This window comes from Chelon labrosus, assembly GCF_963514085.1.
Source record: "Chelon labrosus genome assembly, chromosome: 19".
In the NCBI taxonomy this organism is placed as follows: domain Eukaryota; kingdom Metazoa; phylum Chordata; class Actinopteri; order Mugiliformes; family Mugilidae; genus Chelon; species Chelon labrosus.
The window spans coordinates 14,461,188-14,477,075 of record NC_140352.1 but is presented as its reverse complement, the minus strand read 5'-3'; the positions used below and the strand labels follow the sequence as shown (position 1 = coordinate 14,477,075).

The 15,888-nt window shown below is 42.3% G+C and overlaps 1 protein-coding gene across 1 annotated transcript; it reads right to left on the bottom strand.

Moving 5' to 3' along the window:
• Positions 1-285: 285 nt before the first annotated feature.
• Positions 286-14,475, bottom strand: sap30bp (SAP30 binding protein). The gene is made up of 10 exons (XM_084566982.1): positions 14,244-14,475; positions 13,620-13,735; positions 11,938-11,982; positions 8,113-8,152; positions 4,912-5,000; positions 2,527-2,618; positions 2,255-2,367; positions 2,117-2,175; positions 1,138-1,225; positions 286-1,053 (listed from the first exon to the last, which is right to left on the bottom strand). The coding sequence occupies exons 1-10, from the start codon at positions 14,335-14,337 to the stop codon at positions 875-877; spliced, it is 915 nt and encodes a 304-aa protein (XP_084423108.1). The 5' UTR covers positions 14,338-14,475; the 3' UTR covers positions 286-874.
• Positions 14,476-15,888: the final 1,413 nt, after the last annotated feature.

The window sequence follows — 15,888 nt, the reverse complement described above, 5'->3', positions numbered from 1 at the left end:
AGTACAGACAGAGTAGGCGATTGAAAGCGCCACCTGGAACACACATGCTGTATCTGTTAGAAAGGATAAAAACTGTGTGTGTCGATTCTTTGGTCCAGATTCAGGTCAGTGCCTGCACTCAATAAACCACGTCCCCTCCCAGTAAAAATGGAGTGCCCATTTATTTCCACAGTAAAACACAAAGGTGTAAAACTTTGTTAAAAACAGCCATATGTGAAACAATATAAACGGTTTTCCTAAATCACAACAGCATGACGAGGCGCTGTCAAATAGAAAAGGAAAGAATCCAAGTGAAAAGGCAACACCTGATCCATTTATTCACCCTATCATCATCAATACATATTGTACAAGTGCAAAAACATCTTACCTCAGTCGTTCATTTTGCCACAGAAGAAAAACGAATGCTCAAAAATGTATGAATATATTGAGTTATAACACACAACTACTACAGGGAGCAAGAAAACACTGCACCAGAACGAGAGGTATAAAAATAAACTGTTTTTTTCAGACATTTCTATCAGGAGCTTTTTCCATGTTCAACCATTGTCTTTTAACTGTTTTAAACAGCTGTTGCCAACATATAAAAAAAAAATCGTACGTGTTGAGATCTGCATGCATCACATTTACAGAGGGCCTATGCATCAGTTTGGCTTCATGATGCAGTAGGTGCAGACACAATCCCAGAGATAGAAGGCAGTTTAGTCTTTGGATTAGTCCATGTGTAGCCGAGAGTGATGGTGGGCTGGTTCTGACAATGTCCATCAGGTCATTTGTCCCATTTGTCTCTGCAGCTTTCTCACGTTATAATGAACGCAACACAACACGGGTCTTTGAGCTTGTTTCAATCACTCACTCCAGTATCTGCCGGCTCTGTTCACTGCTTCGCCTTCTTCAGGATGGTGCCCACTGCAGAGATGACGGTGGTCTTGGTGCCACTAGCTGTGGTTGTCACGGAGACGACGGCTGGCAGGGTCGCCGTGGTAGTGAGGAGAGTGGGCTGCGCCAGGGTCACGGGGATCGCGGAGTCCCACTTGCTTTTCCTCTTCTGGGCGTCTGCAGGTGTAAAAGGACGCGGGGATCAGATCCAGCGCGTCAAACTTTAGATCTACAAAGGTTCTATCTAAACATTGAGCTTACCTGTGGCTGTGGTGGTGGTGTTGCTGGTGGTAGAGGCTGCTGTGCTGGAGGCGTTGGTGCCCTTCTTAGTCCCTGTGACAAACTCAATCTGGAGAAGACACAAACAGAATCCAACAGTGGTTTAAATCCCTTGTACTGTTTGAGCTGTTACAACCAACAACCAAAAGATTAAACCGTTACATACCTAAATATATATATATTAGAGTTTTGCTAGATTTATTCATGGGTTTCACCAGGTCCCTTTCCACAGGTGTTTTAATCAAGCACCATGCAGTCTACATTCATAATCTAGGTGCTTGATTTTAAACACCTGTGGAAAGGGACCTGGTGAAACCCATGAATATCCCGGCTTTCAATTATTAACATGTATGTTAATAGCAACTGAGAACAACGTCATACACAGTCAATTCTTGTATTTTTTTATCTTGACACTATTACAGTCTGAAGCCCACTGACGACATTTCACAGAATAGCTCATGTAGAGTACAAGTTCATTCAAGTCCAGGTTTTCACTTTGTGCAAACTGCCGGAATAATGGAGCCGATGATGACGGCAGCATCTGTCACGTTGGTATCCCTTAGGAACGTGCATGTGTGGTTAGAAAACAATCACTCATTTCCTCGGTCTCAGCACTGGCACGCCATTTACCTCTGGAAGAATGTTTGAAAATGTACACGGGTAAAAAAAAAAAAAAGTAGTTCGAGAGAAAGATTCGCTCAGTTTACTTCCACCGCAGAAGTTAATGTTTGCGTAGAAACCTAGTGCAAATGCTGAATGGGCATAGCTGAGCTGTAAATCTGCCTGGGGCTGGGCCTGAACTGATGTTACAAGATCTGAACTTGGCAGCGCTGATTTCTGAGTGTCTGATGAAGAACATAAAGTAGAAATTAGGTGCAGCTGGTGGAGACTTGCCCCTGACGCAGACAGAGAACAACACTTGACGGCAAAGTAATCCACGTTTATTTGTTGTTACACTCACCTTGGTTCGCTCTTTCTTAGCTTTCTCCAGTTTGTCCATCTCCACTTTCTGGGCTTTGGCTGGAAGAATAAAACACAATAGTGAGCGCTGAGCTGTAAACACAAAGACGACATGTGAAGAGGGAGTAAAGTGGCTCACCGAGAGCTTCGTAATAAGAGTCTTCAGACCAGCCGTGAGGATCAAACATATCTTTTGGGTAGTTAGTTCCAAGTTCATCTATACCACAGAACTGAATGAGCTTCTCGTAAATGCTAAAAGAAAAACAAAGAAAACCTCACTGAGAAACTTGGATACTGGTGTAGATCATCTGTAATCTAGTTGAGAAATACTAATGTATTTGTTTACTTGTGTTGTCTATAACAAAGCGTATCTGAACTGGTTTGGGTTTGTTCTCTGGCTGAGCCACATACCTTGGGTTTCTGAATTCTTTCTTTTTCTGGATGTGGCTGTTTGTGTCAAAATCTCCATGGAGCTTCCTCTCGTACAGCTTGTGGATCTTCTCCTGTTACAAAACAAACAAATCAGCGAAAGGTTGTGGCCAGACAGGAGGTCAGTCCCTGAATGCGAGGAGATCAACACCTCTGCTTTGACTTGGCTACGTGCACACTCGACATTTGGCAGGACACAATGTCAGTGTTATCAAATATACAAAACCTATTTATATATATATGTGATCTGTTCTGGCCAGGTAAGGGTCAGTGTGAATGGAGCTATTGTATATGATGTGTCTGAAACATGTGAGAAATATTTGACAACTAGGTACCACTAAGCCACAGGAAGCTTCCAGGGACACGGAACAACATGGAAAGAGCAAATGCTGCTAAAAATGAGAAGATATTGATCCCGCTGGTCTGTTGTAACATCAGCAACTCCTTCACGTCCCTGTTATTTGTCATTACATTACCAACTATGTTTACAGCCAATATTTAAGCCCAGACATCCCTCTTGGCTGGCCAACGAGGTTAAAACCATTATAAATGAATGACACAAACATGACTGATACGACGGCGTTCTGGCCTTCTACAGATATTAGTTAGATTTAGTTTTTTTGCAACATGGCTGAATATTTTTCCAACTCTGAGGTTGTGGATGAACCATAGCAGTAGCAAATTACAGGTAAATAAGGTGACCGTCACGGCGGCGCTCTGAGACAACATCATCCAGGTCAGAAGACATCATCCGGGGTCTGTAGGTCAATCTACAGACCCCGGATGATGATAACAGGTAACTCCGGACTCAACGAGGAACAGCACTAGCGTGCGATAACAATATATTGGTGAAATGAACAAGTTTCGCCGAAGATAATGCGTTATTTAGAGGCTGCGTTTCGGTGCCCCACTCACTCCCACTACATGTATATACGCTGATCTAATTATCTCCCGAAGGAATACAAATTACACAAAAGTTATATGAGTGAGTAAACGACCATATTTTAAGCCAGAAATAAGCTCCAGGTTGTAAAAAAACAGTAGTTCCCCTTTAAATGTTTAAAATGAAATGAGAGGAAGCCTGAAACAAATTGCGTGGAAATGTCAAAACTGCAGTTCCTCAAATGGCCACTCGAGGCTGACTCTAAAAGAGAGTCAATCCCAAAATTTTGGTCTCTCTAGCTAATTTCTATGTTCATGGCAACTGTATGTAGGTTAAAAGGTTTATTGTGGGGCTGTTTACAATATTACTTCCACCTTTACCTTTCACAAACAAAATTGGACACTATAGTCCGTTTTCTTGGAATTCCAGTCTTCTAAAGACAGATCTAAGGTATGGCTTGAGCTCAACAGGCTGCTTTAATCTTAATGTCAGAGAACGATTGCTAAAGGCAGAAAACTGACACATTCCAGCAACAGTGAAATGAAGAGGGGGAGGAGGGGGGCAATTAAGTGCAAAAAAAACACAATATTTGTGAAATTCAATTAAAATTCATTTGGAAAGTACATGAGCCTCTGTTCCAATGTAACCTGAGGCCAGGGATAGCCAGACTTTTCAGGTGATGGTGATTCATTAGGTGTTCATCTGAAAGGTGGGAGTGCCAGCCTAGAGGGAATACTGCTGAGCTGTTCACTTTAGAAGTCAGCTGTGTGTCCTGACCTGCCTTAGCTCCTCACACAACAAACTATGTTGCCGTTCGAAGAGACGCTGCACAACAGAGAGGCAGAAAGAAAGCCATGGTGGCGGTGGTGATGCTATACTGACTGAGGATGACACCGTGTGCTGCTTTAATTACAGGGGCGAGTCCCAGAATTTATGTAGCCACCGGAATTTATTTCCAACCACAGAGGGAACGGGTGAAACTGCTAAATTATTCACTTGGCGTCAAGAACAAGTTATTTTGAGTGCATCAACATCCAATCTGAGTTGTGTATGGATGAGGCAGCTTTTGGCCATTAACACTTTATTAAGACTTGATCTAGTATTTCTAACTCTAAACGGGTGCAGACTGTGTGTCTGCTTATGAAACCAACATCTTGCCCGAGGAGCTGATGGCAAGTTTTAATCTTTTGGTAAGATGAATTTAATACCTGGAAAGTGTTTATCCACCCTATAAAAAAGCCTTCAGATACACTAAAATACACAACACAGGGCACCATAACTATTCCATCAAGCCCTCATAAAACTCACAACCCCAAATAAATTCACACTCCCGGTCCTCTGGTCTGATTAGCAGACATAACTGTGGCCTTGGTGGTGATATAAAAACTGCCTGCACAAGACACTTTATATTGTGCTCAATAAATAGTGTGCAACAAGTAACAATGTATGTGTTTAAATAAACCTATAACAGTAGTGGTGTGTACCTGTAGTTGGCTTGAGCAGCGTCCAGGAGGCTCTGGGGGGATCCTGATTTCATCAGGTGACATGTTCCTCACCTTCTCCGAGAATAGAGCTGTCAAGAAGACATAAACGTAAACATGAGCCCTTTTATGTTTGCACTACAGTGGCTTTCCCTTTCTGCTATGCCCTACATGTCTTTACATGCAGAAGAAGCATTAACTAAGAAACCGCTGTGATACAAAGGTAGAGAAACATGAGATCTGAACGAGACAGATGACAAATTAGAAGGGAGGTGGGATATGGTTACGCACTAGAAAACAACTTAGTTAGTGTGGTAAGCAAACATTGCAGGTGAAGCCTTGAGCGTCCTGTTACTTATCTCAACCATAATTGTGTGCCAGTGTATTTTACAGGGGAGTGTGGTATGAGGAGTGAACGTCTCAGGCAGGGAGTGGCTGTTGTCGGGGCTTGTACGGAGAAGGGAGGCTCCTTTCCACCCCTTTGGATCTGTCCCTTGTTTTGCTCTCCTCGCCTCACTCTGCTTTCTCTGACTGCAGGCCAAGCATTCTTCAGTGTCACTCTATATACCCAACTCCGACGCACGGCCTTTGCAATCATTCAGTGCTGTCAGTCACAATGTGAATAAGTTCTGCAAGTATGCGTGCGCTCGTAAACGCAGGAGCTGTGAACGGCAAGTGAAAACTTGAATGGACACTGGAAGATCATTTTCTGAACTGATGCGTTTGTCTTGTGGAACATTTCACGTTACAAAACAGAAGAAATACTCCACTTCCATTGAAGTGACTACTGTCAACATCATGTGGATTGCCTGTTAAAAGAGAACGAGAAACCTTTCACAGCACATGGCTGTTGTGGACAGACATAGTATTTATTTTATGCAGTGGAGACAGCTCGAGGGTGCAGCTGCATGAGCCTTGCAAGAGGAGATTAATATTGAGCAGGGCTTTCTTCCTTGTCAGTGTGGATTAACTACGTAATGTAGAGTGTGTAAATATATATCCATAGAAATTGCACAGTGGAATCAAAGCATGCACACCACATTCTTCTAAAACTGTTTAATAAACTTGGCCAGAACTCAATGCTCCACGGTAGAGCAACCCCTGGATGTGGGGGGGCGTGCCAGAACTCAAGCTATTAAGTGTTTATGTGCATACAGATTGTCATCCTATACCGGCAGCCTGTTTCCAGTGAACCCTCCCTTCAGTATCTCTTCTGTTTTCCTTGGTCTGCTGAACATGTGGGACCGCAGATTCACACATGTGGATACTCACTTGCCACACTCATCTCCCTTATGTCTGGAAAGTTCAGAGGAGGAGCAGTAACTCCCTTTTACAGTTCGCACCAAAGCTGATATGGCCACGGTTAACCTCCCCCAGCGGGGCAAAGGAGGGGCAGGGCGTTGCCTGTGCTGGCCACTAGACACAGAAGTAACACAAAGCACGTCTATAACAGATCCAACATGAAGGGCTCCATGTCACTAGTCCGTATATTACACAAACACATAAAATACTGTAGCCTCCAACAATAAAAATAAAACCTGACAAGGCAGGTCTGATGACTCAGAGGGATTAAGTGGCAGCTTGGTATTTCAGTAAACTCTCTCACAGACACACGGGCTCAACACGGGTTTACGACTGAGGAAGATAAGTGATAATCTGCTCAAAATAACCTTAGATTCACTTGACAATTTGAAGTCTCGTTGGACAAACCCTGATTTAAACTCTGTAACTTCACAGTAGCCGTAACATGTGAATAAATCACAGTCTGTACCAAGTGTGGGGAATATTCCAATATAGCAGCACGGCCAGGAAGAACACGGGGAAACACAGTAATAAACGGACAGAGAAAAGCTTATATTCGGTTTCTGAATTACCATCTGGCTGCCCAAAGATCTAGACAGAAAGTCGCAATCTGTGCCCTGAGGGTCCTTTTTGGACAGACAGACAGTGTCCGTCCCTTCAGCGAACAGACAAAGAGCTGTCTTCAGCTTGCTGACAGGAGGCTTTTTGCCAGACGCACGGTGACATTTACTGACAGACAAGATAGAAAAGCCGAGCTCCGCTGCAGGAATGCCAAGGGTCCAAGCCCAAAGACTATGAGTCACACTCTTGACACTACAGGACACTGATGGCAATGGAAGCCGTTTGAAAAAGCTAAAAATGGCTCAACAGCATGTCCCTTTCCTCTAAATCTGCCGTTTTACGACGGCAACAAACCAAAAGAGTGGCTGTTGTGATGATGGAGGGAGTGAGTCTGAGGGGAGAAGCTACTGCTCTCTCACACGGAGCGCGCTGGAGTCATTTCAGAGGAAAGCGTTTTGGCAGCTGCACCTTCAGAACACAACAGCAGCATGCAAAGACAATCACTTCCATCCAGCTTGGCAACAAGTCAGCCCAACAAATCATCTTCCACTTGGATTCAATGTGACATTCCTTTTAAAAGCTAAATATTTTCTCTGTGAGGAATCATATTTTCATTATTAGAATCAGCTCATCACCCTCATTGCAACACGTTACCACATGTATCATTTCCTTGTGTTTTTTTGCAGTTAAATAAAGAATGGGGATGAGTGGCGCGTTACATAATCTCAGCTATCATGTGCAGCCAGCTAGGGGCACGCATAAGCAAATATCAGGAGGAAGCCGCGAGTGCTGAGAGTTTACAATCTAACAGGGCAGCGAATAAAACACCACTCCCTTTATCACTCACATGTTGTATGATGCGATATTCAAAAACCACACACACACACACACCTATACTGGTCAGTCATTACTCACTAACCACTGCTCCTTGCCAGACCTTCACCTATCACTCAGCGAACAAAGACGCCTTTACAGCTTAACAAGGTCTAGTTAGTGATTCACACGTTTGCCGACATCTTGTTCTTGGACAGCATCCCTAAAGCCATAGTTTTACTCTCAATCACTCAGCAGATGCCGGAAAACATAAAGATATATATAAATATGCATAAAGATAACCTGATGCATTTTTTGAGTGAAGTCTTTTCCAGACCTGCAGATACCCATTTGGTGTTTTTAATAGTTTTTGGACAACAATGGAGCTCTCTGGCACAAAAGAACAAGATTTATGATGTGTTGAATACACAAACAATACTTGTCAGACGGATTAAGTCATTGACAATAAACAGCACCCTTATCTTTTAAGTGCTGGTCAATTTTGTGTGTACTTTTGGGCGTACTCACCAACAAGCTCATTGGGGTCTTTCCGTTCTGCTTCTGGGATCTGTAAAAGAAAAAAAGAAGAGGGGAAGAGGAGAGAAACAGAGACACATGGCATATTTAGGTCTCCTCTAGACAGGAGAATCGAATCATTAAAGAAATATAAGGAAATATAAAAAGGCACAAGTGGTAGGTGTTAATTGGTATAGTTAATTATGGTGGATTACAGACAGATTGGTGAGATTAACAGTCCAAACCAGCAAACTGGTGAACAATGTGGAGATGGAGACAAAATCTCATTCCACGTATGGGTCTCAAACCTACAAATCACAGATGCTAATGATAGCTGACTGAAGCACAAAGGAGAATAGTTTCTAAGAAGTAATAAAAAAATAAATCAAATCAAATCTAGGCAGTTTCCAGAGAATGCCTTGGCCTGGCAGGAGGAGGAGTCTTGCGCAGCCTCTGAAATATGCCGACTGTGGTGCCAGCATTGTGGTCATAACACAGGTTCAGCACAAAAGAACAGTGCTGTTATTCACGGGGAATCGCGTCGTCACCTAGCAACTGCACGGCCCCATCAAAGAATTGGCCTGAAGGAGGAGGCGAGAGGAGGACAGAGAGAGAGACGTGAAGTACAGCCCAGCTCGTTGGGAAAAAAGCCAAACCAGTGACACCTACAGTTTGAGACGGAGCCAATAAACAGTCAACTGTTCATTGATTTACCACCCGACGTTTCTTTCCCCCATTTGGCCGATTTCACAGAAAGGTCACGGTGAAACTAATAAGACGGCGAAGCTGGAGCTGTTTTCAAGGGTTTTCTGAAGGCAGAACTTTAATTCATCCCTCTTATGAAACCTCATCAGACATTTAACTTCTAATAAAAATAATAGTCTATTTTTATCAGTAAAGAACCACTTCTAAAATCAGACTGCTCACGTCATCTAGCCTGCTGTTCTAGATAAACAACACAGCCACGTGGACTCCACTCTAACCAGCGTTATGGAGCTTGAACCATAATATGGGATATCGTCAAGTTGGACCAGAATTTTTTTACCCAACTGTTATGTGACCTCTGACTTTATGAAAGTTCACAACTAAAGCACAGACTAGACTTTAACACAAAATTGTCTGAGCTGGTGTGAAGAGAGAGGGGTTTTGTGCATCTTTGTAGGACTTTGGGTTATACATTTTCAATTCATGCAGAGATAAACACTGTTCCTGCACAAATAAATACAAAGAGCCTTCAGGCACATGATCAGTTCTGTGAGGATTTACTTAGACACAGTGGTACCTTGAGCTAAAGGCTAACATGCTGATGTTAGCAGCCTTTGCTTAGCGTTAACCAACGATTAGCCCTAAAACAAAGCTACGGCTGACGAGAAAGGCATTTAGTTACGTGACCTGATGGTGCTACTGGAGGAGGGTTAGAGGAGCACTGATATTATTTCAGGCTAAATTAAGGGTGCCTGTTAAAAAAGTCACTATCATCAAAGTAAATGGAGCTTTACTGCTCCTGATATTTCTGCCAAGGGTACTTTTACACCAATATTTCATTCCAATTTAGGGACTGATTGATTTAACACTGTTATAACGTTGTGTTTAACTGTGGTTCGGTTCGTGTTCAATCGAGACAAAGTTGTAACAGGCCCTCAACATGATGCACTTGCAAGCGTTTTTATGGTTAGTCATAATTTTCGCATGAAAACTGGATGTCAGGAAGTAATCTTATTGAAAATGGAGCATCAGTAGTGAGTAGGGATGCACCGATCCGATATTGGTATCGGGTATCGGCCCCGATATTGGAAAAAATAGCTGGATCGGGTATCGGTAAAATTAACCGATCCACGGGCCGATCCAGTTTTCTTTTCTTTTCTTTTCTTTTTTTCCTCCGTCGCAGCAAATCCTTCGTCATTCGTTAGCAGCATGGTGGAACGAGTTGGAGATCCTGTAGTAGTCCAGTAGGTGGCGGTATGTCGTAAAGATATGATCCGCCATTAAACAGAAGAAGAAGAAGAAGAACGAGCTGGAGCGTTTAACATGGAGCGAGCGAAAGAGTCGGGTGTGTGGAGGCGTTTCACGGGTTATATTCTCAGGTTCAGCTGCTTTTGTATTTTGAATTCCTGCAGTACTTTGCACTTAATATATGTTTTACATGTTTACAGTGTTTGGTAACTTGTTTTGATTACTGTTTTGTTTCTACTACTACATTTTATTTATTTAAATTTATTTTAAGAAGTTTGATTACATTTTATTTTCAATTTGGATGCACAATTGTTCAAATAACAAATAAATAAGTATTCAATACATTACATCTATGTTATTTTGTCTTAGTTAGGAAAGTCTGGTGCCTTTAGATTCTTCTACATGGTGGAAGGAAGGTATAAGGTGGAAGGTATGCAGTTTATTATATTAATTCAACGGTATCGGATCGGTATCGGGTATCGACAGATATACAAAGCCCAGGCATCGGTATCGGTATCGGGACTGAAAAAGTCGGATCGGTGCATCCCTAGTAGTGAGTGTGGTCACTGGCATTTATTGTTTGGGTTGATCTAGGACATATAGACTACACATAGTAAACTACGCTTACATACACATGATGAGAAGGCGCGCTGCTGCTGCCAGACAAGTCTCTCAGCTGCGCACTCTTGCTAAGACACATCACGTAAACCTCTTGGTTGTATTATTACTGCTAGGAAGCCCTACTTGCCAACTATAACATAAACAGTGAGGCGTCAACTATATCAAAAACTCAAACATTTCACAAAGGCCTGCTGGTTTGAGGGTGGAGATTACACCACTATCTGCAATCTGGTCGACTCTTACCCAATGCATCCTGGAAATGGGCTGTAGCAACACTTCAAAGACTTCCTGACAATTCAGTCTCTCTGATTCAACGAGGTCCAGGCTGCACATCGAAACTCTTATCTTTAGTTAAACAGAACTTATCAAAACACCAACGAGCGGCTGCCTTTCACAGCTAACTGATAAGAGAAAAAATAATAAAGTGGGAGGGCAGTGTGAAAGCCATAGACTCTGAACGCATACAGGTCTACACTGGGATAAAAACCCAGAAAACTGACATCAGTGGTGCTACAGATAATACTAAAAAAAACACACCACAACATATACAGTGTAGTGAGTATTATGCTACCAAGTAAACAAAAACGGTTTGTTCCTAGAAATGTTCCTCACTACCTTAATGCTCGGCATGTTGATGCATGTAGTGTTGAGAAACCCCAGTATGACATTAAGTTATAATTACCATCTATACATTACCAGTGTCTTATCTCCCCTTCATTACACGGCACACTCAGCCGACAAAACTACTCTTATCAGATTACTATCAATCAAAGAAAGCTTGTAAAACAAAGAGTCAGCCTAAGTAGACATCTGATGTATTGTTTCTGCTTGTTAGCTTTGTGAGAAACTCTCACCTCGCTGAGAGCAGCAGGAAGCTGGCAGGAGTGCTGTCTGGCTCATACAGCTTTAAAACACACCCATGCTGGCTGGGTGGGGTTAGCATGGCGTGAAAGAACCAAGCAGTGTGCTCTAGAAAACGCCGCTGGCTCTTTTTATTCGTTTTAGAGAAGGGCTGAGACACACATGAAGATGCACCAGTAAAAGCATCAAATACCGGTCACTCAGCGGGTCTTAACCTACGTCAAGTGTCTCATTAGCGAGCTGAACATTCACCACACCGGGACATGTGTGAGCCCACAGCACCCTCTAGTGCTCCTCCGAAGCGCGTGGTGACTGCCGTCCCTCCGAATTTGGTTAGTCACGTAAAATTCAACAGGCTTTCCAAAATCCACTCCATCCCACAGCAGGTGGGCGTTCAAATACCTCAACATCATCTGCGTCCCTCCCCTCGTCAGATTCTTCCATTTCCTATAAAACAAAAATGCAGAGGGTTAACACTGTAGGGGTCAAAAGGAGGAGGAGACGTGGACGGGAAACCAAGCAGCAACAAGCAAAGGCTGTGAAAGTACTCAACCCTATGATCTCCTGTCAGAATTTGAAACTGAACAGGACCGTGATACATAATGAGACACACCAGGCAGGTACAAATACCACATTAAATGAAGATTAAAAGGCATATTAAAATACTCTTCCATCTATGAAGGCTTGGGCCTGTATTGTTTCTCTGATCAGCTCTGAGTTCTTGTTTTCTTCACTCATCCACACAGAGTGACCGAACAAAAAGAAAGACTGTGCTCCAATATACACCGTAATTACTACTTATCTGTGAAATGTAGTGTAAAAGACGCACCCGTGGAACACTGTCATATGTCAACGAGGTGGACAACAAATAATAAAAAAAAAAAGTCCAGGAAATTTGTACGGAGGTTCACCGATGTTTTACCGATTCAAACTAACCTTTGACAAAATGAGACGAATAAAATAAATGAATTAATAAATACATAAAATGAATGATAAGATAAACACGTTAATAATTAAAACGAAACTGGCACACACGGAGCTATATTTGAGGGACGCCATGATAATGACAATACAGCCATAGCATACTAATATTATGAGTCACAGCTAAATTAGTCGGAGCCGGCTCTTATCAGAATATGAGGCTGGTAATGCGTCGTTTGGATTTCAATATGGGCGTTTCAGCTGTTTGCCATTTTTTTTTTGCACATTCCCCCCAAAAAAACAGAACACTAACATTTAAAGATTTAAACATTTAACAAACTGTTGTATATTGTAAATTGTATAAGATTAACCACTGACATTTATCTTAAATTCATATTGGGAATGGGTAAACTATAACTCTCTTCCCAAACCATCGAATTCAAAGGCAAAATACTTTCATACACGACTCTAGGCATGTTCAGTAGTTTAAAAACTATAACAGGTGAATAACACTGACTGTCTCACTATCATGGCATCTGTCAGAGGGTGGGATATATCAGGGAGCTAGCGAATAAATTAGCCCCTTGATGAGTTAGGAGCAGGGAAATGGGCAAGTGGGAGGACTTGAGTGACTTTGCCAAGGGCCAAATTGCGATGGCTAGATGACTGAGTCCGAGCATCTCCAAACGTCCGGGCCTTGTGAGACGTTCTCAGTGTCTATTAAAAGTGGTTCAACGGAGGAAAACCTGTGAACTGGCGACAGAGTCATGGACGACCAAGGCTGGCCCATGTGGTCGGATCCAACAGATGAGCTGCTGCAGCTCAAATGCTGGTCCAGTTTGTTTTCGATCAGTCTGGGTGTTCATGCTGGAACCCGGTCCCAAGTTTCCCAGAAGGAACATTAAAATCATAATGATATCATGAGTGTTATTCACTTAACCGGGTTTTAGTGTTGTGGCTGACTGGTGTACAGTGATGTAGTTAAACCCATCAACCGGCCACATCTACCATTCGCTAAAGACCCAGTGTGTCAGATTGTATTCGGTTATGAAAAATGTCAAGAAGCGCCACATTTTGTAACACCACACAGCATGTAGACTGGTTTATAATACGGATAACAAAACAAACTTAAAGAGGGATTAATCCGTTACCGAAATACTGACCGAGTTGCTCTCTCTGCTGTCTTCATCTGGAGACACTTTGTCACCCGCGTCTTCAGTTCGGTTTAGCTCATCGTCACTGTAGCGATACACAAGTCCTCCTCCACTTCCTGTGCCCGCTGGTGATTGGGGACATGAGACAGAAACAGGTCAGATAATGGTTCATCATTCAGTAGCTTTAGTGTATCTGTCAGCCCGGCATGAAATGAGTTAGAGCTACACTAAGATACCAACAACAAGCCATACGAAATTTACTACACACCGTCTACAAAAGCGCTGGAGAGTCAAAGCTAACATTTCACTGACGTGTGAGACCCGGACTCAAGAACTTAACCCGGCAAATTCAAGCAAAACAAGACGTCAGTTGATGAAACACTGAAATATAACGACCACGGTTAAATAAACATAAACGCCGGTTAGACTTAAAACAATAACACATCCACTGAAACTTTTAATATTCACTTTTTTTTTTTTTTTACCCAACAAGTCAACATATCCTGAACAATGTCGGTTAGCTAGGTTAGCTGCAGGTTAACGGTAGCTAACACATGATGTTCCGGATAAAGACTCGCACAGCTATAGAAAGTGTTCAACGGCCGCTAATTCGTTAAATGTGTTATCTTATACCTGACTCTTCCGGTTCGGGGTCCGAGTCGGGCTCTGTATCGTCTCCATAAACTGCCAAAGAGGAAAGTAGGGCGCTCTTTTTACCGCTCGCCATTGCTGTGTGAGTCGCGTAAACGTTTGGTCGCAGAGTGATAACGTCAGTGAGTGAAACCGCTACTGCGCAGTGCGCAGTGCGCAGGAACAGACAGAGCAACGGGAGATGTAGTCCTTTTGTTTCACCCGAAGACTTAACAAAGGGAGGCTGTAAATATCACCTCCCAATTTTTATTAAATTATGTTTTAGACCTAAAACTGACAGTAGTATTTTTATGTGAATATTAAATAATGTAAATAAATAAATAAATAAATAATGTTAACACATCCTTCTGCTGCGTTATTTGCATTTTATTAAATAAATCCCATTTAAGACATTTCACTTCTGCTTCACATCAGTGTCTCATTACTGACTGTTTTACACATAATTTGCCATTTTACAATATATTGTATTTCACTTTTTGCAATGAACCCTTGGAGCATGAAGCATCAAAACCTACCAGTGAGTCTGGATTCAGCCTGTTAATCATTGTTGTTAAAAATACAGAACACTTATTGGTTGGCACTTATGCAGACTATACCTGCTCCGATCCATCTCTACACCTACATCTACTGATGTATTTATTTTACACTGAGCAGCCTTTTAAAACCCATAACAAGTACTACTGTTATATCCTTTATTCTAAAATTAATTTGGCAAAAAAACTTGCTGGCCCAAGAAAGCTGTGGTTTGTGTTATTTAGCTGAATCTGCACCATGTTGACATTTCACTACTTACAATCATTTGTTTGAAACACACACTTAACCACACACCTGATACACAATACAATACACCTGTCTGTGGTTTTAAAGTACATGTAGACAACAAGCTGAAATGTTGTGATTCACTTCAAACACAATGTCTCAAACATTTTTGATTTAATTTAAAGTTACTTTGGAGAAACTGATATTTTTTAAAAAAGGTGTGTCGCAGTAAAAACTCCCAAAGTCCGCTTTCCACCACATCTAAATGACATGATTGTCCCTTATGTCAACATTCATTCTGCAGTATATGTGTCAGTGCTCTTCGCAATCTAAATCACTGTATTATTTGAATTCGCCGGCCTTTTCTTCTTCCTTTGCTTCACTTGAATTTGGCTGCAGCAGCATCCAAACACCAGCGCAAAGAGCGCCAGAGACAGGACTCCCAGCGCGAACACCGCCATGACCACAATACCGCCCAGGGCCCACGGCTCGTGGTGCAAGCGATACAGGAACCACTCCAGCCAGTCCTCAGGCGACCCAGTGGGTTTTAGCATATCTTGAATGCTGCATGGGAAGAGATAAACCAGATAAAAGCTCAATGGCAACATGATCCTTGATAATTAATGCTATTGGTGCCATTAGCTGCCCGCTAAGAATGCTTTTTAGAGCCAGAAGCAGTTAATCTGCTAATGATAAAATGTTTTTCAGAAAGGAAAGATGTGTTTTCATCAGTAAATTCTATAGTGATCTGTTGACGTGAACGGCTTTCGTCTCCAAACTCACTCCAGTTCAAAAACTCACCTGTCCATGGTTATGTCCAGCTAAATAATCCTCTCACGGCTCAGCGGTTCCAAACAGAATATACTGT